The 26,321-nt window shown below is 33.6% G+C and overlaps 1 protein-coding gene across 3 annotated transcripts in view; it reads left to right on the top strand.

Annotated features, from left to right (window-relative positions):
• The window catches only part of LOC143047985 (uncharacterized), a 291,101-nt gene that overhangs the window by 36,551 nt on the left and 228,229 nt on the right, over positions 1-26,321 (top strand). For all 3 annotated transcript variants that reach the window (XM_076221371.1, XM_076221380.1, XM_076221389.1), the window contains 5 exons: positions 2,012-2,152; positions 7,547-7,681; positions 14,467-14,604; positions 15,831-15,971; positions 24,440-24,580. In XM_076221371.1, coding sequence (XP_076077486.1) covers positions 2,012-2,152; positions 7,547-7,681; positions 14,467-14,604; positions 15,831-15,971; positions 24,440-24,580 — 696 coding nt within the window. The remainder of the gene's footprint in view (positions 1-2,011; positions 2,153-7,546; positions 7,682-14,466; positions 14,605-15,830; positions 15,972-24,439; positions 24,581-26,321) is intronic.

Genomic DNA, 26,321 nt, shown 5'->3' on the forward strand with positions numbered 1-26,321 from the left:
TCCCGAAAACATTACATAGCATGTTAAGGTGGCTCAGGTCTTTTAGAAGTTTCCGGACCATTTAAGCTCAATATATTACTTTTAAAGGGGTATATAAAAGGTACCGTATTTTACGTTTGAAGTAAGATTCAAAACAAACCGGACATAGCTTTATAATATAGTTAATTGCTACCTTAGTTTGCTATTAATAAATATTAAAATGTGCATTGTTATTAAATGTAATATCAGTATTTAGTTCAAATAGGATCTTAAATCAATCCTAATTCTATCTTATTCATTAAAATGACGTCATTTTAATTTTTTAATGATCTGTTTAACAAATTCAAATGACGTCATCATTTTTTGTCATTTTTTACAATTTCAAATATGACGTCACTTGGCGTTGAGGTTTAAACTGATTCGGATGTGTCTACATTTTGTGTTGCAAATGTCTGGTTATGTAATGTATTTCAGTTGTTTCCTGTAATAAGTTAATATTTCAGTTCTATGATGTACAGCTTTTGTTTAGTAATTTTATAAATTTACTGTATGCAAAAGTATAAATTATTCTAAATAATAAGAATGTTCTGGTAACTAACAGAAAACCCTGGCCGTTTTTGGCACAACTTTTTTGATCTTTTGGTCCTAGATGCTGTTCGACTTTGTGCTTGTTTCGGCTTTCAAACTTTTGTATCTGGGTATCACTAGTAGAATGCACTTCTGGCTTATTAAAATTTTCAACTTGTTGCCTTTTGTTGGCTGTTGTTCGTGTGTTTCTTTGTCAATTGTATTCTCCAATTTATTTATATTGTAGTCCTGTGGTGTTGAGTTGTCATTTTAATGTTATATTTCACATGGCTATAAAAGGGGAGGTTTGGCATGCCACAAAACCAGGTTCAACTCGCCCTTTTTTCCTTAAAAATGTCCTGTACCAAGTCAGGAATATAGCCATTGTTATATTATAGTTCGTTTCTGTGTGTGTTACATTTTAACGTTGCGTCGTTTGTTTTCCCTTATTTTTGAGTGTAAATTCAGATTACGATAAGACGTGTCACGGTACTTGTTTATCCCAAATTCATGTATTTGGTTTTGATGTTATATTTGTTATTCTCGTGGGATTTTGTCAGATGCTTGGTCCGTTTCTGTGTGTGTTACATTGTAGTGTTGTGTCGTTGTTCTCCTCTTATATTTAATGCGTTTCCCTCAGTTTTAGTTTGTTACCCCGATTTTGTTTTTTGTCCATAGATTTATGAGTTTGAACAGCGGTATACTACTGTTGCCTTTATTTTCACATTGAAATGATAAGGCAAATAGAGGTGTTGACATATTTTTAATCGGAATATCAAAAAAACGTTCAGTGACACTTTGTCCAAAACTATAAAATAAAGCTTCAAAGAATGAGCATATAAAAACCATAGCTCACCGAAAAGGAAAATTGAATATTTTGCATTTAAAACCCAAATTTTGACGGGAAAAGTGTGAAATTAGGTGAAATGTCATACTGAGATTTTCACAGATACACGTAATAACGATTATATTTTTTTTGTGACAATAGTACAATACTTTAACATTTTTAATCAATCAAAATATTTAAAAAAATATAATAGTGAATATACGACACAAACTTTTCGTGTGCATGGTAATTCATGCGTGAAATTATGCGCAGTCGAATAGTCCCGATCCACCTAAGGAGACAATAAAAAGTTGAAAATATTGTAAAAGTAATTAGTAGCAATAGTAAGGAAACAACTGCAACTCATTGCTATTGAACAATTTAGACTAATGTCCCTTTTTGAGGAGGTATAATTTTACATGAAATGTGCAACTGATTTTTGGTTTTGACATGATGTACTTATATCCGAAAATTTACACAGCAAATGTAACAAAACCTAAATCAGATATTAATTTATCAACTCATTACTGCAACTGCTAATTGTTTGTTTGTTATAATAAATTTGTTCAAGATTGGAATTAACTTATTAAAAACAAATTTGAATCAGTTTTCTGAAATTCGCCGAACTTTGTATTTCAGCATGTGACAAAGGAACTTACGGGATTAACTGTTCTATGTCATGTAGCAATTGCAGAAACCAGTCGTGTCATCATCGTACAGGAATATGTCCGATAGATGGCGGTTGTAAAGTAGGATATCAAGGTTTAAAATGTATCACAGGTATATAACCCAAAACTTATATCATTACTTTCACTAATTATCATTCTGTTACATCAGTTACATTGATAATGATAAAGAACCATTTAAAAGAAATAGATTAACACTACCATTTCATGTGCTAATGTCCTAATTACGGAACCTCGACAGTTATTGTCGTGTGTTATAATTTGGTGTTGAATTAAAATCTTTTTTATTTTTTTATATTTTCATTACACACACATCTATATATATATATAAAAACTGGGGATGATAAAGAGCTTCGAATATTCATAGAAACCTAGCTATTCTTGAAGACAATGTGTTGCTCTACACATGTATTGTGTGGGTCGTTTGTTGCACCTGATCTCCCTTTATTTATACTAAAACACACTCGCGAAATCGAGGGCATTTAGAGCTTGTTTGAGAGTATGTAAACTGTTGTAGGGTGAATTTTTGTAAAAGGTTTTATGTCTGGAGAATTTCAGGAATGGTATCAAAAGTCGAAGGTACTTAGTGGCAAAGGAGTTTATTTTAAACTTCCCGGCCCTTTTTTTCTAAATCCGTTATTTTTTGATTTTGTATTAGTTTTCATATACTGTGAATACACATATATTATAATCTTTATATAATATAAGAAGAAGAAGAAGAAGAAGACGATATTTTATTTTCAAATTATGAGCCCCAAAGGGCATACACATTACAACATCAATATTTTTCATTACAATACAAACAATGAGATAAAAAACTATGTAAGTTCTTAAAGAATATGTAGATAAAGAATCTATAAAAAAATATTTTTTATAAATATCTAATGCATTTTAATACAAGTGTGGTTGATATAGATAACAACCAAACAGCCCAAAAAGAATCTATAAAAAATTATTTTTTATAAATGTCTAATGCATTTTAAAATATCAATACCCATGCTTCTTTAAAGACCAAAATAAAAACACTTATCCTACCTCCATGACAAATATGTTGTTGTCCTCGCAGATAAAGCCTCAAATAACGTCGTTTTTGTGTGTAAAACTCATTACATTATCTGCTTTATAAACGAATTAGGTATTGACAATTCACTTGGAAACTTAACATATACCCTCACGACACTTACCAAAGAGGAAATCCTGGATAATCATAGGTCTGTTCTATGTTCTTTTTGTATTTCAACCAAAGATGAAGAACTGGATCTTCCGTCACTGTATTGGATACATAAACATACATAAGTGTCCTTACAAACACGGTATATTGCTGGGTCTTCCAAGTGCTCCACGCAAACTCTTTCTAAATTATTAACATATATTTTATAATTGTAAATATAACGGAATTTGTTGAGTCTGTCAACAAAATGAGAGGTTTAGCGCTATTAAACCAGGTTTTATCCACCATTTCCTACATTTGAAAATGCCTGTACCAAGTCAGGAATATGACTGTTCTTGTCTATTGGTTTTTGATGTGTTTTGTCATTTGATTTTGCCATTTGATTATGGACTTTCCGATTAGATTTTCCTCTAAGTTCAGTCTTTTTGTGATTTTACTTTTTATCAGCAATCAAAGACGGGCTTCAATAGTATTGTGAAACTTCCTATTCTAGAGTTGGCGTGAATCAGATGTGTATAATTAAAGATTCCAAAGATCTTTTATAGTACACACATCTAAGACTCCTTCATCTTGCAATAGTATTAAAACATTTTACTTTTCTACACTTTACACAAGTATTCCACAATCCAAACTAAAAGACAAATTGAAAAAGTTGGTATTGCTTTGTTTCATAAAAAAGAATGGCCAACTTAGATACAAGTATCTTGTCTTAGGGAGGGATAAATCCTACTTTGTAAAGGATCACTCTGATTCAAATCAAAAATTCTCTGAAACTGACATAATCAAGATGCTTGATTTCTTGAATGACAAAATATTTGTTATGTTCGAAGGACGTATTTTTCAACAGACTGTTGGAACCAATTGGCAATATTCTTTAACTCTCCTTTCCGCTATATAGATGATGTTCTTTCACTAAATTTCAAATTCAAAAATTTACAAATTTGGAGACTATGCTGAACGCATCTATCCTAGCGAACTGCAGATAAAGGATACAACATATACAGCTAATTCGGCCTCATATCTTGACTTACATCTAAAAATGGACAATGAAGGTCGGCTGAAAACAAAACTTTATGACAAAAGAGATGATTTCAGCTTTCCAATTGTGAACTTTCCATTTCTAAGTAGCAACATTCTAGCAGCACCTGCATACGGGGTATATATCTCCCAATTGATACGATATTCCCGTGCTTGCATTTCCTATGATGATTTTCTTGTTAGAGGGTTGCTGCTCACAAGGAATCTATTAAACCAAGAGGTCAAAATGGTTAAATTGATTCATCCCTTCGTTAATTTTACGGACGCCATCACGAGTTGGTTGAACGTTATGGAATAACTGTTTCACAAATGATATCGGATATGTTCCTCACGTCGTTACTACAATCCCTTTCCCTTTCATGAATGTGACCTACCGAATTAGACTATTTACCGGATTTGTTATAACATGAGCAACACGACGGGTGCCACATATGAAACAGGATCTGCTTACCCTTCCGGAACACATGAGATCACCCCTAGTTTTTGGTGGGGTTTGTGTCGCTTATTCTTTAGTTTTCTATGTTGTGTTATGTGTACTATTGTTTGTAGGTTTGTCTTTTTCATTTTGCTCGTGGCGTTTTCAGTTTATTTTCGATTTTTGAGTTTGACTGTCCCTCTGGTATCTTTCGTCCCTCTTTTAATGCAAGAGTGGTTGATATAGATAACAAACAAACAGCCCAAAAAGAGAGAAGAAAAAGTAATAGATATCCATATACGTATAGTTCACAATAGATGGACCAAATAAACATATTGTTATGATTTTGTAATTATTATATTTATTTATTTTGGCCTAATTTGTTTTGTGTGGCTTGATAGTTTTTTGAAAATAATATTATCACTGTGCAGTTAAGTTACAAATAAAGGCAACAGTAATATACCGCTGTTGTCTTTATTATGCAGTTTAGTTACATTGTACAAACCCTCTTTCAAACCAATACAGCTATAATTACGGATATTGCAAGTCACAGACTTGTCAAACCAGTCCGAATTGGAAAAGATGAAAAATAGAAAAGATATTTTCTTGATCTTTCCTTTGCCAACAAAGGTCTCGATGGCGTCAACTTAGGCAATATCCTTCATCATAAATAAGTTCAATCGAAAATACCTCCTTATTTCAAGGATGAGTCTGTGCCAATTATTTCTTAAACCTATACCAAACCTATTGCAACTAAAATTTTCAATTACAAACACGTTTTGCAGGATCTGAATAATGACGACTTTAAGTCTAAACCTCATGATTGCACTTGTGCTAGTTCCCAATTCACATATAATCCGGCTGGCCACGTTATTACCGGTAACCTCAACATTTTTTAATAACACTTCCCTACGAACATGTTCTCGAAAGGTCCGAAATATCGTGAGTCTAAATCCATCAATTGGAAATACAACTTCACTTTTTTTTTATGGATTCAGTCGAGGCTTATGCCATGCAATGGTTAAGCGCGAGAAGGAAGACGTAGACACTCTTTCCAAAAGGCAGTGAGGTCGTTGATACAAATACAAACTATGAATGTGACCTACCGAATTAGACTATTTACCGAATTTGTTATAACATGAGCAACATGACGGGTGCCACATGTGGAGCTGGATCTGCTAAACCTTCTGGAGCACATGAGATCACCCCTAGTTTTTGGTGGGGTTCGTGTTGCTTATTCTTTAGTTTTCTATGTTTTGTCATGTGTACTATTGTTTGTCTGTTTGACTTATTCATTTTAAGCTATGTCGTTGTCAGTTTTTTTTCTCGATTTATTAGTTTGACTGTCCCTCTGGTATCTTTCGTCGCTCTTTTGGAAATCACTGGAACAATCATAGATACTGATGGAATGATTCGACTTAAAATTTGACTTACATAACGATTCCAGAATGATCAGGATGAAAGATGCGTTATTTAAACTTATGTTGTTCTACAAACTTCCGATCTACAGTTTTCTAGACCTTTTCTTTCTCTAGTGTTCTAGAGATTTCCGTAACATTTATATATATATACAGACACTAAAGTTAAACTTTCAGACATAGACATAGACATCGTTAGACAATAATTTTCTCAGCAGTTGGAATGACACTTTTATTTACAAACTACATCATACTACATTGTGACCTATTGGACGTAATATTTTCTGTGGAATTAGAGAAGATGTCAAGATAAAGAAAAAGATTGGACTTATATTTTGACAGTTAAGTTGTCAGTACGATTTGTATAATACTTCTTGTAAACTTATAATTAATCCTGTAAAATTTTATAATTGATTTGTGTTGGCTACAATTTAAAGGTGATTTCTGGCCGTAATAATATAATAAGTAGCCAAAAAGATAGTAAACGTGAAGCATGTAATATATGACAGTTGTTGATGGTAAACTTGTATTTGTTTTTCGTTCATTTTTTTACTTAAATAAGGCCGTTAGTTTTCTCGTTTGAATTGTTTTACATTGTCTTCTCAGGGCCTATTATAGCTGACTATGCGGTATGGGATTTGCTTATTGTTGAAGGCCGTACGGTGACCTATAGTTGTTAATGTCTGTGTCATTTTGGTCTTTTGTGGATAGTTGTCTCATTGGCAATCATACCACATCTCCTTTTTTTATATTGGAATGGATAATAAATAGCAAATACAATGTATGCTTTATTTATAGTGTATGTATGTTCATAGTATACAGACCGACCGTGCAAGGGCTGTATAGCCAGTCAAGGTCGTTAAAAACTTCCATTTGTTGTAGTATACAGATAAAGCGAATAAAACATGTCCTGTCCCCCTAGCACCTTTGAAAGGCATGAACACTATGTGTAATTTTAAACCATCCTCAACGGAAGTATAGTCTATTTTTTAAAAGTCCAACCAATGACGGAAACAATATCCGGACGCCTTAATTATCGTTTTTCTCCCAAGATGACCCAAACGGAATAATCATAAGCGATGATGACAAATACAACTTTTTCAAAGAATTAATGAGAAGAAAAGTTCATTGGTCGAAAATTATAGATGAAAGTTTGACGACCACTTGTGAATCTTACAGTGTTACCATATTAATGACAAAATAAACATGAGGAAAATATAATAATGTTTGTGCATGTTATTCACACAAAACAGTATGTTAAAATTCAGGCATTGAAGACAAATGGCCAAGTGTTACTGATAAGGGACCCAAATGTGAACAAAGACATCGTATATCTCTATTCCATGGGGATACATTTTGATTCGTAAGTTACCATTGCCCAACGTAATATTTACAATATACATATAAATGTTGATTACATTTTCAGATTCAATTCATATATTTTAGAATGTAAGGTTGGTACTTATGGGCCAAATTGTCAAGATATATGTGATAACTGTAAATATACAGAATGTAACCAGTTCAACGGTACTTGTACACGTGGATGTTCTGCTGGATGGAAGGGTCCAAAGTGTGCTATAAGTATGTTTGTTATATATTAATTTTAATCAGTTCAATTATCTTGTTAACATAAAAAAGAAGATGTGGTATGATTGCCAATGAGACAACTGTCCACAAGAGACCAAAAATGACACAGATATTAACAACTATAGGTCACCGAGCAACGCAAAGCCCATATTACATAGTCAGCTATAAAAGGGCCCGATATGACAATGTACAACAACTCAAACGAGAAAACCAACGGCCTTATTTATATAAAAAAATGAACGAAAAACAAATATGTAACACATAAAAAAACGGCAACCACTGAATTACAGGCTCCTGACTTGGGACACGCACATATATAAATAATGTGGCGGGGTTAAAACAGTCCTGTTTACACTACATATCATGAGGATCAAACACACAGTACGACAGAAATATTATACTATGTATCATTTTGCCGTACTGTTCGTGTATACATAAGTTGTCATGACTTATAGATGTTTTACAGTGCGTAAGACCGTCTTCGAATCGAAAGTAGCACAAGTATTATCTTTCGAAATGAAATATAAAATCATAAAAGAACAGACGTCACCTTCATTTAATCGATCAAGACACGATCATCAACGCGGAAACAATAAAACCAGAAAACAAAGGATATGCTATCCCTAAAGCTAACAATAAGAAATTAATAAACGGACTACTGGCGCTGAAAAACAGACAATACAAATTGTAGAAAGAATATAGAATATTTATTACTAATAATACAGCAAGTATATGTACAAAATATGTATGTGTGGATATTTGATAGGCTGCAGATAAAATGTTTAACAAGTTCCAGGGAGACAAACAAACCGATAGCCAAAGGATTGAAAAGAGCATATCGGTGACCCTATGATAACATAAGTGTCAAAACATCCCTCCTACGTGCAAGAGTGGACTGGACGGAGAACACCCTCTGTTTACACAGACCTCTTAAAACAACAGTCTCTCCGATTTTTTAAATGCAAACAACCTGAATTACGTGTACTGCGGAGATGACACCTCCCTTCTGATACCAGAAGTGGAGGGGATTCCTCTTGATGACAAGAGTGAACCCTAGGAAATTATTTGATACCCTCCACTAAAGAGCCGGTAGGGTAGAGATATGTGCCAGAGGGGGACAGTTCCAAGTCCGTTTATTGTCTCCCTGAACCGCCAAATGAATGGGGGTCTTATAAATCCCCATTCACCGCCAAACATTCTCTGCGCTCAATTATCTGGTGGGAAAACCTTAGCAACACCGAGTACGAAAGTTTCAATGGCAGCCTGAATGTTATTTAGGAAAATGCCAATACCGACTTGTGACAGGTGGCAGCCGTCATGTCTAAATAAATTGTGTTCAGAGGCTTTGATAGCTGGATACCTTGAAATGTATTGGCCTTCGGTCTTTATAAATGATCTTACGGCACAATTGACTCTTTTTCTAGCTATTTCCACTAACTTTGGCCTTAATGTTCCATGCCAATAGGGCCTTGGTAAAATGTCTGACCAAATTATTCTGATGTCGGGTGCAAAAACCTTTATTCTCAAAATTGAACATTTGATGTTCTCTATTAGATCTTTTGATTTCATAAAAAACTAAATCATTGGCACCTAGATGTATAAATATATAATTAGGGGCTGGCCACTTTTTAATTTCACTTTCAAAAGATGAATCTAGATCTTTCCATTTCATTCCTGATTTAGTTATCCATTTAACTTGTACTCTAAGCCTATCCAAATTAAGGTTTTTCCCACCAGATCGGCTAGCAGCTGTTATGCCAGCCCAATGGGGAACAGAAGATCCCATTATCCAAACGGTTGACTGCAGCTCATGACCTACAAATCGAAAACTATTTAAGGAGTTTGTTATGTTTTTTACTTCTGTTCTATATGTACATATAAAGAAATTGAAAATTTTAAAATTATTTTCACCAAGGAATCCTGATGTAACGCTCAAATGCCCCTGACGACCACCTTCCCCATTTTTTAATAGCTTCGTCATTAATACCACGTTTGCTCGCCTCTGTGGCGCCTCCAATTCTAAATGAATGCGATTTCAAAAGGTTAGGGTTTTGAATGTTACAAAAATTAACTGACTTTCTTAGCATAGCTGACAGTTGATAACGGGTTAGCGGTGACCCGTCAAAATGCATAAATAACAGCCTGAAACCGCAGGACGTGCAGCTTCAAGGTTAACATAGGGCAAATGCTCGCGTTATCTCTGTATTTATTTATCACAATGAACGTTGAATAACCTCTCTGATCCGTTTTACTTTTCTTAATGTTAATTTTTAATTGACAATCTGACACGACCACATCCGACAATTGCAGTGCCTCGGTACTAGAATCAGATTTATTTTTTGTCGTAAATTCACTTACACGTAACATAGCAAAAAATGCCAAATTAATGAAGATTTAAATAATAAAGATTCATAAGTAGATGAACAAATACTAGGGAGAGCGTCTGTAATTTGTCGTAATAATGGTAATGTTACCGGGGCCCTATTGTCTCTCTGTGGGTGATTTCTGTGTAAACCTTCAAGCATTTTGGATACCACAAAATTCTTAGTAGTATCCTCTAAATAACGTTCCTTGTGAGAAAAAGAAATGCCACTTATATATAATCGAGCTGTAGCTGGAGAAAAATCCTTCAATGATAAATAAGCGATGAATTGTACTAACTGTTCAACAGGAACTGGCCATACTTTATCCAGTGTATATAGAAGTTGGAATGAATCAAGAACAGATCTCGCTCTTGAATAGCTTTTCCATGTATTTCCGGCTAACGAATCGGAAAAAAGTCTAGCTGATTCCTCTGTTATAGAATCCATACTTGGTTCGGAATTGGAGTTGGTGTCAGAGATGCATTTGGTGCTAGGTTCCGGAAACGGGACCACTGGCAACGAGAAATAGCATCAGCTATAATATTAACCTTACCTGGGACGTGATCTGCTTTAATTAATATGTTATGATGTAATGTTTCTAGAACTAAACGTCTAACTAAAATCATGACATCTGATGATTTTGATGATTTCTTATTAATAATGTACACTGCTCCTTCGTTGTCAATATGAAACAACACCTTTTTATTTCTAAGTTCAGACCCCCACAGAATGATCGCTACCATGACTGGAAATAGTTCTAAAAATGTAATGTTAGACAATAAACCGCGCTTATGCCACGTTCTCGGCCATAACCCGTGAGCCCATCTACCCTTAAAATATATGCCGAAACCAAATGTCGACCCCCCGCACTGTCTGTATAAAATTCGAGCGCCTCGTTAGAGGTCCATAATCTATCTGGCATAAGAGTAAGACCACATCAAAAGATCAGCTTTTATGTTCGAAGTTATTCTTATTCTGTAATATGGTTTATTCAAACGAATCGTTGAATCAATCAATCTTCTGCAAAAATCTCTCCCCGGCGCGACAACACGACATGCAAAGTTTAATGAACCCAAAAGGGATTGCATTTCTCTTAGCGTGACCTTCTTGCATTTTAAAACAAAGGAAATGTTTTGAAGCAATTCATCAAGCTTATCTGAAGGTAAGCGGAGAGTCATGTCGGAAGTGTCAATTTCTACACCCAAGAATGTAAGCCGAGTCGTGGGAAAGATTGTTTTCTCATCCGCTAAAGGAATTCCCAGATCATTGCAAATAACCTTGAAAGTATGAAGCAGGTCAGCACATTGACAAGTTCCGCCCCTTCCCACAAATAGAAAATCGTCAAGATAGTGTACAATGACGCCCTCAGATTGTCTTACAGAAACCGCCCAGTGTAGAAATGACGCAAACTTGTCAAATAAAGCACAGCTAATTGAGGCTCCAAAAGGGAGGGTTTTATCAAAATAAAATTCTTGATTAATTTTGAAACCAAGAAGATCAAAATCAATCGGCAAGATAGGGAGTAATCTAAATGCTGAGCGGACATCGGACTTGCTGGCTAATGTTTTATTTCCGTATAATTTTATAACATCGACAGCGTCATCAATATTTGAGTAGACAACTGAACATTTCTTTTGATCAATAAAATCATTGACGAATGAATTATCGGATAAGATAAGTGGTGAATAACTCTAAACGGACCGTCCTTTCCCTTTTGAACTAATCCCAATGGCGAGATTCGTAAAGTAGGAATAGGCCTAAACTTAAAGGGACCAGCAACACGCCCTGCATCTATTTCTTTCTTAATTTTTTTGAAGAAGTATATCTGGTCTCTCAATAGCACTTTTTAAGTTTTTGGAATCTGTAGGTAAACGAGGTCCTGAGTAATGTAAAGAAAAACCAAATTTGAAACCGGACAATAGATACGAGGCATTTTCAAAAAGGGGATAATCATGTAAATATATTTCTAAATTTTCAACCTTAACTGGGGAAAAACCAAGTGAAAATGTGTCTCTCTGTTTCGTCATTTTAATGTCTCTTACAAAAATAAGCTGGGTGTTGACCTCCGCATGCTGAGCATCCATGTTTGAATCTGCAGGGGTTAAAATTACACCGCTTCCCCTTTGTGTTGTATGCATTGCATGTTCTAGGTGGCTGAACATTTTGTTGGCCTGATGACTGACGAAAGGAATGAAGAGGCTCACTTTGAGAACTGAAACCTACTTTACTTTCATTACTTTGACCTTGATCTCTCATAGCTGTTGTTATATGAAAAGACCATAAGTCTTGGTTTATGACAGCCCAAAATGACTGAGGTCTTTGTGCTTTGCGAAGTCTGAATTGCTCATCGTAAGTTCCCCAACCGTGTGATTTATTTGCTGCAAAACGAATATCTCTCATGTACTTTAGCAATTCTTGAGCCAGAGAACTCTGTTTCTCTAGCAAAATACTCATATAAATCATGAAAGCGCTTGTCCATGTGTGTATATTTGGTATAGTGCGACATGGTAAAGATTCAATCCGCATGTGACCCCCTTTTACAACTAAATCACCTTCATGGTCAGGAAAATTTGCCAGTTCTCTAGGAGATTTAATCAACAAATTTAGGTCGATAAATTCATGTTTTCAAATCTTATCTTTTAGTTTCATGGTTACATAACACCCGATTTAGTCAAACAAACTTTCCTCAAGACAGGGAAGGCTTTGTGAAAACTGAATGTTTTCGTTAAATATGTTAGATTCTGTCCCAGTTGACGTTTAGGAGGGCCCTGGGTCACTACTAAAATATATAACCGACTCACCAGATGATATTGGATTAACTACACTAGCTATAGGTTGTTCCTTCTCCTTAGGGTCGGCCATTCTTCGTCGTTTGACCCCCTGCCCTCTAGCTGGAGTTCCTTTCTTTGAATTCCCTCTTGGCATGGTAGATTTAAAAAACTGGTCAGCAAATGAAAAACTAGGATGTCACTAAATCTAGAAACTGGCAGCAAACAAACAGCTAGGATGGTTCGTAATTAAGACAATGAACGTCACACTTTTATGTACGGCTAATGTTTCTTCGTTATAAAAACTCTTAAGTCAACAAAATGTTTGTTTGCGATGATACTCCGGAAATAATAACTACACAGGTGAAAATTGCACAAAAACTAAGAATATAGACTAAGTAAAAATTAGTTTTTGTTTTAACAAAATGTTTGTATAAAGCTAAACAGATGCTATGTGAGAAAGTTATAACGTGTTTTACACTCTTAAGAACAAAATGCACGTGATAGTAATCATTCTTAACAAGAGGCGTTCCCAAAATGTAAGACAGTGTAAGCGGTCACTTTTGATTTATAATACAATCCAAAAACAACATACGCCAGTAGCCTCATTAAATTCAATTATCTGATAAACAATAATTGCTATTATATTATTGTTGACATAACCTTTATGGTACACACTTTACTGCACCAGATACCCATGAGTTCTGGATATAGATGTTCATTGACGATCCTTGATACTTCTTATTAAAAGTATGTATTGTAAAGAAACACATGTAAGCGTTAATGAATAATTGTTGAACAGTTTGACTGCAAACCGAAAGCGGTAATTTACCTACATGAAATAAATACAATAATATTTACTAGGGATTGTAACGAGTACTCGAGTACTCGGGTACAATTCTAATACTCGTATACTCGTTGACTTTACAAATCTTGAGATACATCTCCTTACATTTTCCAACACATTAGTTACCTTGGAAATATCATCGTTATACTAGTTAAAAACAATATATATTTAAATATACGATTATCCTCAGACTTCAATGAGTTATAACTTAGTCACACAACTAATAATTTCTATAATGAAAAGAAATTTGTTAAACACGGTGGTTCTATTGACATAAAAAGGACTAGCAATACACGTAACCAAGGATCAAGTGTATTATGTATTCATACAGTTCTTCAACAGTATGTATGTCTTACGTTAAGATGTCAAGTGATGTCATCATATTATAATTAGGTTGATGAAAGTTAATAACCAAAATACCACATTACAACAAAAATTAAAACTTTTCACAACACGTTAAAGATTTGTCCGAGTACTCGAGTACCCGCTAGTATCATGACCGAGTTCTCGAGTAATATATTTCCGATCCTTTGAAATCTCTAGTATTTACTTAGTAAAAAGCGGAAATATTTTCTATTTATGTTGAACATAAGTTTGATCCTTTTTCTCTTATTATAATCATTGACTCAAATGTAACACTCACTGATTTATTTTCTTTCCTAAACTCAATTTGAATCATGAATTCGGGGTATCAAATCTTACATATCTGTCCTACGATATAAATGCTTTGAGCGGGCATGCATATCCACATGTGAGGGAAGCATGTTGCATTTACGTATTTTTGTAAATTGATTTGTGTAGGCTGCAGTGCTGAAACCTATGGGGAGAATTGCAGGTATGAATGTCACTGTTTCGATGGGAAACCGTGTGATAACGGGAATGGTCTATGTCCTGATGGATTGTGTGATGCAGGATGGAAATCGAACAGCTGTAATCAAAGTAAGTGCAGAATAAGTATTGGTATAAACTATAAACATGCAGTAAACTTAAAGATTTAACATTGTAAAAAAAATATTGAAGTTCACTTCATGTATTGTATTTCATTTTGATTATCCTAAATTCATTATTTGTTTCTTTTCTTAATGTCTTTTTTTTGTACTAAATTTTATTTGAATTTTATCTTTATTATAATCTAGGCTGTGATAAAACAATGTTTCGGTAGAACCGCCATTTGTAACAATATCAACGAAACCTGTGAGCCATTTGTTTTATTTGTAAAATGTGACAACGGATCTAACAGTATAAACTGTTCTATTTTCTGTATAAATTGTATAAATAAGTCTTATGGTCCACTTTTTTTGTCATGTTGTCGGCTCTTGTAAAGCAGGTTATCATGATTTAAAACGTTGCTTAAATTGCAAGTCCTACTTATACCTTTTATCTTTCCTTCATTCAATATAATAAGTTAACATATGAAAATTCGTCCAAATAGTGTTTGCCGACAAAATTAATTATCATACTAATATGACGTGCTTCATTCGCTTTGTGAATAAATCCATTCTCTAAATCAAAATAACAATTGTTTACACATGCGTATATTGACTACTGCACCGTGATAATGAATTATCAAATTACAGCATGCATTTAATATATTTGATTAACTTAAACACTTCCAACCTCTTAAATGATGCACATGTTGTTACTAATTCATGTTTTATGACTGTAACGTGTTGCAATTCGAAATTAATATATTTGACATAGATACTACAACCGTTTTCGTTATTTCGATTCTGATTAGGAAATTACCTTAATTGTCCTAATTAGAATCGAAATATTTGATGCAAGTTATACTTTATTGTTGTTTTAACATGGATAGACATTATAGTCATGTTATTTTATCCCTCACTATTGCTCGACCAAAAACAATCACGAATATAATGCCTACCCAGCTTAACTACAAAAAAGTATAGCTTGCATCAATTATATCCTAATAATTTCTTAATGTTGATAAGTCTACCTTGTCGACATATCCTGTCTCGGTCCTTTTAATTTGGAGTTCAAGCGATTGCCAACTTCTGGGTGTTACTATGGTCTGTCTCTTCCTACTCATATACATTAATTGCTAGTTATTCGTTGTTATGTGAGTTTTCTCAAGGTTCGATTTAACTAATTATAGACACAATTAAACTGTTTTTGAAGTTCACATCATATTTCATATATTTTAGCATGTGGCAAAGGAACCTACGGGATAAATTGTTCTGAGTCATGTCGCAACTGCATAAATGAGTCTTGTGATCATTTTGATGGACGTTGTCTGACAGAAGGCGGTTGTAAAGCAGGATACCAAGGCTCAAAATGTAGTGAAGGTATGTAAGCCAAAATTTATATCCTTACTTATACTAATTATCTTTCTGTAACATCAGTAACAGTAAAGATAACAAATCACGCAAAATAAATAGAAATGTCGTTACCACAACATACTTTAAACCTTTCACTAAATTCTTACATAAATATAAATAGTTGGTTTTGAAGTTTGGTTGTACCTGTAGAAATCTTATTTCAGACGGAAAAGCACATCCTCGTTGTTACAGATATATTGGTCGCCGTGCCAAGAAATTTAGAATCGTCCTAGTAAACGTTTTGATCCTTTAGATAAGTTCATTCTGAAAGGTTTCAAATTCAACACTGTAGTTAGATCTTTGAATATTGTTTTTATTGGTATTAATATTGGTTTTGTTATAAATGAACTACAGGCAAACTAAATCTTGTTGTTAAATACTTATACACATTCACGGGCTTAAAATTTGTCCATAGATGTATCTTTGCATTGCACGAGGTAAGTTTTTTTCTCTTATGGTTTATGACGTCTTTACATTATATCCATTGGATGTCAGGTGTGTACTGAATAATAAATTAGTCTTAGATGCATATTTTTTTATTAACTAGTTTGTCACTAGTTGCGAGTACTCTTAGATCCGTGTTTGTGTTAGATGAATTCCTGTTTTTATTCATCTGATAAGGTAGCTATTTACAACTGTTGTAAACAGTTTGTTCTAATGTTGTACTGTAACATCGCTGTCCTAAGTTCGGGAAAGGTTTTGGATTAAGCTAGGTTCACACTGCCGATCAGATCACCTCGATGAACCCGATTGTCCAAATTTTCACGACCAAGCTCAACCAAACTCTTGATCGGGTCTGTTTACGACTTTTACCCGATCGCCGCCCGACTGTACATGACCTTAACTCGACATTTCACGACAACATCAGGACTCCATCCCGACAACAAAAAAATATTTATTCGATAATTCAAATCAATTCACGATCTTTACTCGACTAGTTAGACCAAATCAACTTTTTCACTATCTCAGTCTGATCTCGACCAGACCAGATCGACCTGATCGTATATGGGTCGTAGGGATAATCGGAAATTGGTCGGGTATGCACAATTTCAGTATAAAAACGTCCGAAAATTTTATTCATGGCCGCTTCGGAGTGGGTATTACGTGTTACCCTTGTCCGTCCGTACGTATGTGCGTAGTCCAAACAAAATTAGTTTCCGTTCTCTAATTTAATTTTGCCTCAACCAAATTTTATGAAACGCCGTATACACAATGCTTATTACCATAAAACACAGTTTAAATGCAAATAAGGGTAGCCGTTCTTGAGTAATAACCCTTTATAATGTTATATATGCTAGCTGGGGTATTATCAGTGTCCCATGGACACATTTTCCGTATATTTGGATATATTCAGTAGAAGGTCAGAGTATAATCGTACATTTAAAATATCTATATAGAAATAAAGCAATTGGATTTGTGGGCGAGGTGGTAAATGCTTCGAGAGACATGTTAATAGCTGTAACGGAGCTTGGAGAGTAAAAAGCAGACGAACAAGAAGGTGAAGAGAGCAACGGGCGCCGAGAAATTTAGATGAGGCAGTGGCTGACACGCCGACCACATGTGGGCAGTATGAGAGACTTGCACTTACTTAAAAACAGGAACACAATGCTTATATAAACTTCCTCATAGTGGACACTGATATGTATTATGGTAGTTGTTTTGTTCCTTTTGGAAATGACACCACAAAATGAGATTTGTCACTGGATTAATACTTATGTTAGATAGCAATATACATAAACTTTACCAACCTTTTTCTCTGCATTCTTACAAATAAGCATACTGTTTGTGTAATATATGTGCATACGTAAGTAATCAGTATTTTTCATTGATTTGAATCCAATAGTTGAATGGTTAAAGATACTTAATTTTTTTTTGCTGTATGGCAACAACCTGCATGTATTTGCTTAAAAAGAGGGCAAAAAGAGGGCAAACATGTCACATATTTCCCCAAAATGTGAGCCAAAGTAGAATTAAATCCAATGGAGTGATACGTTTTCTGAAACTGTTTACAACTTTACATATATCTATCAAGAGATCAAGAGTGCATTTCTTTCTAACCATAGTTTAGTAAACGTTGTGTGCCATTTGTTATAGTTTGTTGAACGTTACAAAAGTTGAAACAAATGCATCGTTTAATCAGAGTTTACTGACCCTGTTTGAACTGTCAAAAACGCATGCAATTTTTTTTGTTATTTGAACTAATTCCGTGGGTAAATAGCCTCCGTTGAAGATGTTATTGACACAGAGAAGATCGCTCCTCTATGCATATTTAATTTATTGAAAGTTTTTCATTTTAATCAGATGAATGTATGAAGATAGTGATGATAAAGCCGTTTTAAAAAAAGAGTTATATTCTTGCTTACCATAACTCAAAATATTGTCTAAAATTACTCAAGTTTAGGTATTACCCTCCTTTCTTTCATAACTGTTATTTTATGAATGAAAGGATGATAATACCTGAATTTGAGTAAATTTAGACAATATTTTGAGTTATCACAAGCAAGAACACGTTTAGATAATTGATTTAATGTAAAAGTTAGAAAGAAATGCATCGTTTGAACTAACATAACGACAAACGACAAACAGTAGACGCCTTAGCAGCGAGTGTATAGTTTGTCAAAGATTATGCAAAGTTTGCATAAGTATGTTAGAAACAAATGATCGAAACGTGTGCACGCTGAACTGTTTGTATCTCTAATGTATGAACGAAATTCGCTCCAAATAAAACAAAAATATTTGTCTTTGGTCTCCTTTTTGTTTTAAATTACGTAAAAAAGTTCGAATGAAAAAAAAATAATACAGTAATGTGACCTATAGTCGTTATTAATAATTTCTATGTCATTTGGTGTTCTGTGAAGAACTGTCTCATTGTCAATTGTACTATACATCTTCTTTTTTATACTAGTACCCACATTTTTGGACAAACGAAAAATACGGACAGACAAAATAGAAAATAGCCCATAAAACAGGATAATATAATCTTGATTGATGTTCAACCAACTTCGAAAGATAACTTAGTCGTCAGCAGTCAAACAATGAATGTTAGTGCACAATAACTTTCATATTTGAAAAATCCGCCGGTGCCAAAATTGCAGGATATTTTTCCATTCCGGAACACCCGAGTTTATACCAGGTTTTTGTTGGGTTATATGTTGCTAAGTTTTTAGTCTTCTATGTTATGTGGACTGCTATTTGTCTTCTCGTCGGTTTTCGTTTTTTGCTATGACTGTGTCGGTTTGTTTTCGACCTTTGAGTTTGATTCTTCCTATGGTGTCTTTAGCCTATCTTTCAAAATGTTACCTCTCCATGCAAAAGTTAAGACACGTAATGTACATGGACGAATTTTTATACAGTTATATATGATGTTGCCAATATATTTTTGCGGAGGCAGAGTTATGAGAGTTAATCAGATCTGCACACACTTTTAGAGATTTGTGTAGCAGTCATGTGTTCTCGTGTATGGGCGAGTAGAGATCGAAGAGTGGTCGAATGTGGTCGCGAAGGGATCGGGTATTGGTCGAGTTGGTCTGGGATAAGATAAATATAGAAGTCGCAGTGATCTGGAAGCGATCGAACATTGGTCGAGTTAATCTGGAAACGATCGGACATTAGTCGAGCAAAGGTCGAAATGATTGAGTACTGATCGGTAAAATTTGTGTATTCCGACCAAACTCGATCTCTACACGATCCTTTCCCGATTAATTCGACCGCTACTCGACGAATTCTCGATCTCTTCTCGAGTGACTTGCTTCTCGGTCCTTACTCGATTGTTTTTGACATGTCAAAAACTCTCAGGTAGAAAGTCAGATCAATGACGAGTAAGGTAGACTATCCCGAACATTCTTATCGAATGAGTCAGACCAGTCTCCCGATCACGTAATTTGTCTTGATCGGGGTTGATCGAGTTGATCTGATCGGCAGTGTGAACCTAGCCTTAACCCGGCTACATTTTGTATGTTTGTGTCGGTCCCAAGTCAGGAGCCTATACTTCAGTGGTTGTTGTTTGTTTTCTGTGTTATATATTTGTATTTTGCTCATTTCATGCACATTAATTAGTCCTGCCGTTTTGTTGTAAAACACAAATATCTACATTCACGGTTCTACAATCCTATATTTTGGCATTGCACAATATAATTTTTTCGCACGGTTAATGACATATATACACGAAATCCAATAAAGATTAAATGTGTGATTATTGATATTTTATAAATGTAAATTGGCTTAGAACTAACCTTAGTAAATTTGATTACAAAGAGATGAGTACTTTTTGTTTTTTGTGTTTAAAAAAAAAAAAAAAAACAACTCAAAGTAAATTAAAATCAGGAAGGCCTTGATAAAATGGAAAAATCAATAGTTCATACAAATCTAAGAATGAAGAAAACTGTCGTAATTCGGACTTTGTACTTGGTAATGGTCTTTCTTGCTTTATATCGATCTGATGAGTAAATGTCATTTCAAATGATTTTGATAGTCCTTCTGCTTCACCACTATCAGAGGTTATTGGGAAATTTGCTAAACACAAAGGATATTCAAAAGAATTGCTGAAATGTTACATGATTAACTACCTGTAAAATGAAGTATTGCTACACGTAGGAGTTCTAAACACATAAAAGAACTATAGAAGATTAGGGAATACAGTTTTGATTCGGTATAATATCTTATATCACCATCTGTATTCTACTTTACTCTGTATTTTGTAGTATGTGACAATGGATCCTACGGGATAAACTGTTCTGTGTCCTGTAGCAATTGCATAAATGAGTCGTGTGATCATCGGACAGGAAAATGTCATATAGAAGGCGGTTGTAAAATTGGATACCAGGGTTCAAAGTGTAGTGAAGGTATTTAAATGATCAGTGAGGTGATAGTTGTGTTTTTACAAGGGTATTTTGTATATTGTTAAATAGATGTTTTTTTCTTATTATAAAGATGCAAACGATGCTGATTTTATGATTGTTTAAGGTAGCACAATACAAAGATTTTTCATCCCCAATCAGACATCTTTAAACCAATGTAACCCCCTCATCCTTCTTTAAATTTTATAAATGAGGTACCAAAAGAAAGAAGAAGGATTAATCTTTTAAATTATGATAACTTCATTATGACATAATTATTACATAATTAATTGTTATGTAATAAGTTGCCATATTGTGATTTCCATACTTGAATGAATTTAGCTTCTTTGTTATTCATAGCATCCCAAAATATTTTATAGATTCTTGCAGAACACAGTTTGACCTCCAAAACTGTGTCTCAGATTTTTCCTATTGTATTTCATCCTCTCATAAATCTTCAATGAAGTTTTCAACATCAATTCATAAGAGACCACTAAATTCAATTGGGTATAAAATATGTTCTATTGATGTTTTTGGAAATCTGAGACCCGGTTTTGGAGGTCAAGCTGTGTTGTACTAGATTCTATAAAATATTTTGGCATGCTATGAAGAACAAAGACGCTAAATTCATTCAAGTGTGGACTTCACAATATAACAACTAATTAAATAATAATTAATTATGTCATAATGAAATTATCACAATTTAAAAGATTAATCTTTCTTCTTTCTTTTGGTACCTCATTTATAAAATATAAAGATGGATGAAATGAATTACATCAGTTTAAAGTTATCTGATTGGGAGTGAAAAAATCTTTTTATTGTGCTACCTTAATCAAGGTAGATAACTGTGTTAAACATTGGACACAGGATCAATATTCAAATTACGATATTACAGGTATGTAAGCCGAAAGTTATATCCTTACTTACCTTGGATCGTGTAAAGCAGGGTATCATGGTATGAAATGTAATCAATGTATGTATACCGAAATCTTTATTCCTACTTATATTCACAATTATTCTAACAAGAAGAAAAAGTATTTAATTTAAGTAAGTTACAGAAGATTAATTGTTTGATTGTTGCTTAAATTCCCGTGGCAAATATTTCATGCATGTTTAGGATGTTTAGAATACATTCAATGAGTAAGTCCAGTAACTGATGTTGTCAAGAATGAAAGTCGGAAATATAAATCCCGAACTTGATTATAAATTCAAAAAGGAGAAGTCCATAAAAACTGACAGTATCGAATGCTTTCCCTTATTGGAAGAAGTGAAAACATCGGCCATTTGATTGACTTTGTGCTTTCCATAGGAAATTGTAATGTGGTATCAATATGATGTGGTATGAGTGCCAATGAGACAACTTTCCATCCAAGCCACAACGTATAAAAAGTAATATGAATACAAATGAAATATTTATTAACTTTAATTTACAAGTGAGAGGTTTAGCTAGCTATAAAACCAGGTTCAATCCACCATTTTCTACATTAGAAAATGCCTGTTCCAAGTCAGGAATATGACAGTTGTTATCCATTCGTTTGATGTGTTTGGACTTTTGATTTTGCCTTTTGATTTTGGATTTTCCTTTTTGAATTTTCCTCGGAGTTCAGTATTTTTGTGTTTTTACTTTTTACATTTCAAAGATAAATTTGAGTTCTGTCGTATAATATTAAAAAATCCAATGGTGCAGTATGTCTGCAGCTCAACAGAAATAAGCAAATCACCGATCTCGTACATTTAGACATTTCAATATTTTTACGGTTTTTTAATCTTATATTTTGTTATGGCATAAAGTCATTTATTTTTCATAGTATCAAAGATATATTTACTATCCTTTAGTAACTTTGATTAGTAAAAGATGTTTACTATTTGTTGTTTTGTCTTATGTTAACAACAACAAAACATGAAACATGAAAAAAATACCGAACTTCAATCGAAATTCATATCAGAGGCCTTAAAATTATGTCAAAATCAAAAATCAAACAAATCTGACGAACTGTCATACTTAAAGGACTAAGGGTTTTAATGCTTTGATTCGATCTGATGAGTTGAGCCCTTTTCAACTGATTTTTTATCGTTTGTTCACATGTCATTCTGATACACCGCTATCACAGGATATTGAGACATTTTGGTGAAAGGCAAAGGGTATAAAAAAAATGCCGAAATGTTTTCATAAATTACTACGTGTAAAATTTAGTGTTTCTACGTGAAGGAGTTCTAAACACATACAAGTACAATAGGAAAAGAGGAAATAAGATTTTGATTCTCTTTAATATCTCCCGCCTAAAATTAAGCAAGTTTATATTAATCTATGTATCTGTGTATAACGCTGGCATTATCTTATTTGATTGATTCATGGATGGTCAGTTGTAACGTCCAGTGGCAACTATTTCATGCATGTTTCTGTTTCTGTCGAATAATAGTCTCCTTCAACAAACTGAAGATTCTGCTATATAGATTCTGCATGTTCAGGACGAGAACAAGTTAACAATAAATACAATAGTAAAAGAGGCCATCCGAGATGATGGTCGGGGAATTTGGACTGCCACTGGAAAATGAGGGTATATTTGATAGGGACAGAAATTTTGCCATGCAACAGGCCAACCTCAATGAGTTGTTGAAAGGGTTTCTACTTGCAAAGAGCATGGCACTCTTTTTACACGAAGTACCGGATTTAACGTCCACATTCTGACCGGACCTGGCTGCAAACTTGATACATCCCACACTTTATTTGGGTACAACTGGCGGCAAACATGTCACTTCGTGAATGGAACACTGTGTAATAATGTTAATGGTTTGTCTGAGTTAGATTCATGTGATCGTGGTTGGATGGATACTTCATGTGTTCAATGTAAGCTTGCTATTGTCATGGTGTTGACATCAAATCGAAAAAGTTTTAACCTAAGGCTAAACTCCTGGTCCTTACAAGTTTAAACATGTACAAAAAGTTTTCTATAATAAGTAATGTAATCAAACCAATTTAATTTTAAAGACTGTTATATAGAAAACATAACTCAATAAAGTGTTGAAAAATATTAGCACTGAACTAAAAATAGTACGAGGACAATTCAAACAATGCAAGTTGAAATGCCACTACATTTTAAAGCATATTTACCCGTTTAGCTATCAGTCGAGAATCCAACCAATGAATTTCAGCACTTCAGGCAAGCATGTCACTATTCACCATTGTAATCAATTTGCCTAAATGCTACGTTTTAACAGAAAAAAATGAGTAACACATAGCAAATTGTTTCTTTGTAAAAATTAATCTAAATTGACGCATTTTTTTTTAAAGTATGTTTGAGTAGTGATTTAGTCTTTTTTTTTAATTCTTCTTTTTAATGGTCTTTCTTGCTGTATATCGATCTGATGAGTAAATGTCATTTCAAATGATTTTGATAGTCCTTCTGCTACACCACTATCAGAGGATATTAAAAAGAACTGCTGAAATGTTACATGATTAACTACCTGTAACATTAAGTATTGCTACACGTAGGAGTTCTAAACACATAAAAGAACTATAGAAGATTAGGGAATACAGTTTTGATTCGGTATAATATCTTATATCACCATCTGCATTCTACTTTACTCTGTATTTTGTAGTATGTGACAAGGGATCATACGGGATAAACTGTTCTGTGTCCTGTAGCAATTGCATAAATGAGTCGTGTGATCATCGGACAGGAAAATGTCATATAGAAGGCGGTTGTAAAATTGGATACCAGGGTTCAAAGTGTAGTGAAGGTATTTAAATGATCAGTGAGGTGATAGTTGTGTTTGTACAAGGGTATTTTGTATATTGTGAAATAGATGTTTTTTTCTTATTATAAAGATGCAAACCATGCTGATTTTATGACTGTTTAAGGTAGCACAATACAAAGATTTTTCATCCCCAATCAGACATCTTTAAACCAATGTAACTCCCCTCATCTTTCTTTAAATTTTATAAATGAGGTACCAAAAGAAAGAAGAAGGATTAATCTTTTAAATTATGATAATTTCATTATGACATAATTATTACATAATTAATTGTTGTGTAATTAGTTGCCATATTGTGATTTCCATACTTGAATCAATTTAGCTTCTTTTTTATTCATAGCATCCCAAAATATTTTATAGATTCTTGCACAACACAGTTTGACCTCAATATAGCAACTAATTAAATAATAATTAATTATATAATAATTATGTCATAATGAAATTATCACAATTTGAAAGATTAATCTTTCTTCTTTCTTTTGGTACCTCATTTATAAAATATAAAGATGGATGAAATGAATTACATCAGTTTAAAGTTATCTGATTGGGAGTGAGAAAATCTTTGTATTGTGCTACCTTAATCAAGGTAGATAACTGTGTTAAACATTGGACACAGGATCAATATTCAAATTACGATATTACAGGTATGTAAGCCGAAAGTTATATCTTTACTTACCTTGGATCGTGTAAAGCAGGGTATCATGGTATGAAATGTAATCAATGTATGTATACCGAAATCTTCATTCCTACTTATATTCACAATTATTCTAACAAGAAGAAAAAGTATTTAATTTAAGTAAGTTACAGAAGATTAATTGTTTGATGGTTGCTTAAATTCCCGTGGCAAATATTGCATGCATCTTTAGGATGTTTAGATTACATTCAATAAGTAAGTCCAGTAACTGATGTCGTCAAGTATGAAAGTCGGAAATATAAATCCCGAACTTAATTATAAATTCAAAAAGGAGAGGTTCATAAAAACTGACAGTATCGAATGCTTTCGCTTATTGGAAGAAGTGAAAACATCGGCCATTTGATTGACTTTGTGCTTTCCATAGGAAATTGTAATGTGGTATCAATATGATGTGGTATGAGTGCCAATGAGACAACTTTCCATCCAAGCCACAACGTATAAAAAGTAATAGGAATACAAATGAAATATTTATTAACTTTAATTTACAAGTGAGAGGTTTAGCTAGCTATAAAACCAGGTTCAATCCACCATTTTCTACATTAGAAAATGCCTGTACCAAGTCAGGAATATGACAGTTGTTATCCATTCGTTTGATGTGTTTGGACTTTTGATTTTGCCTGTTGATTTTAGATTTTCCTTTTTGAAGATAAATTTGAGTTCTGTCGTATAATATTAAAAAATCCAATGGTGCAGTATATCTGCAGCTCAACAGAAATAAGCAAATCACCGATCTCGTACATTTAGACATTTCAATATTTTTACGGTTTTTTGATCATATATTTTGTTATTACATAAAGTCATTTATTTTTCATAGTATCAAATACATATTTACTATCCTTTAGTAACTTTGATTAGTAAAAGATGTTTACTATTTGTGGTTTTGTCTTATGTTAACAACAACAAAACATGAAATATGAAAAAAATACCGAACTTCAATCGAAATTAATATCAGAGGCCTTAAAATTATGTCAAAATCAAAAATCAAACAAATCTGACGAACTGTCATACTTAAAGGACTAAGGGTTTTAATGC

The sequence above is a fragment of the Mytilus galloprovincialis genome, chromosome 1 (genome assembly GCF_965363235.1).
Source record: "Mytilus galloprovincialis chromosome 1, xbMytGall1.hap1.1, whole genome shotgun sequence".
In the NCBI taxonomy this organism is placed as follows: Eukaryota; Metazoa; Mollusca; class Bivalvia; order Mytilida; family Mytilidae; genus Mytilus; species Mytilus galloprovincialis.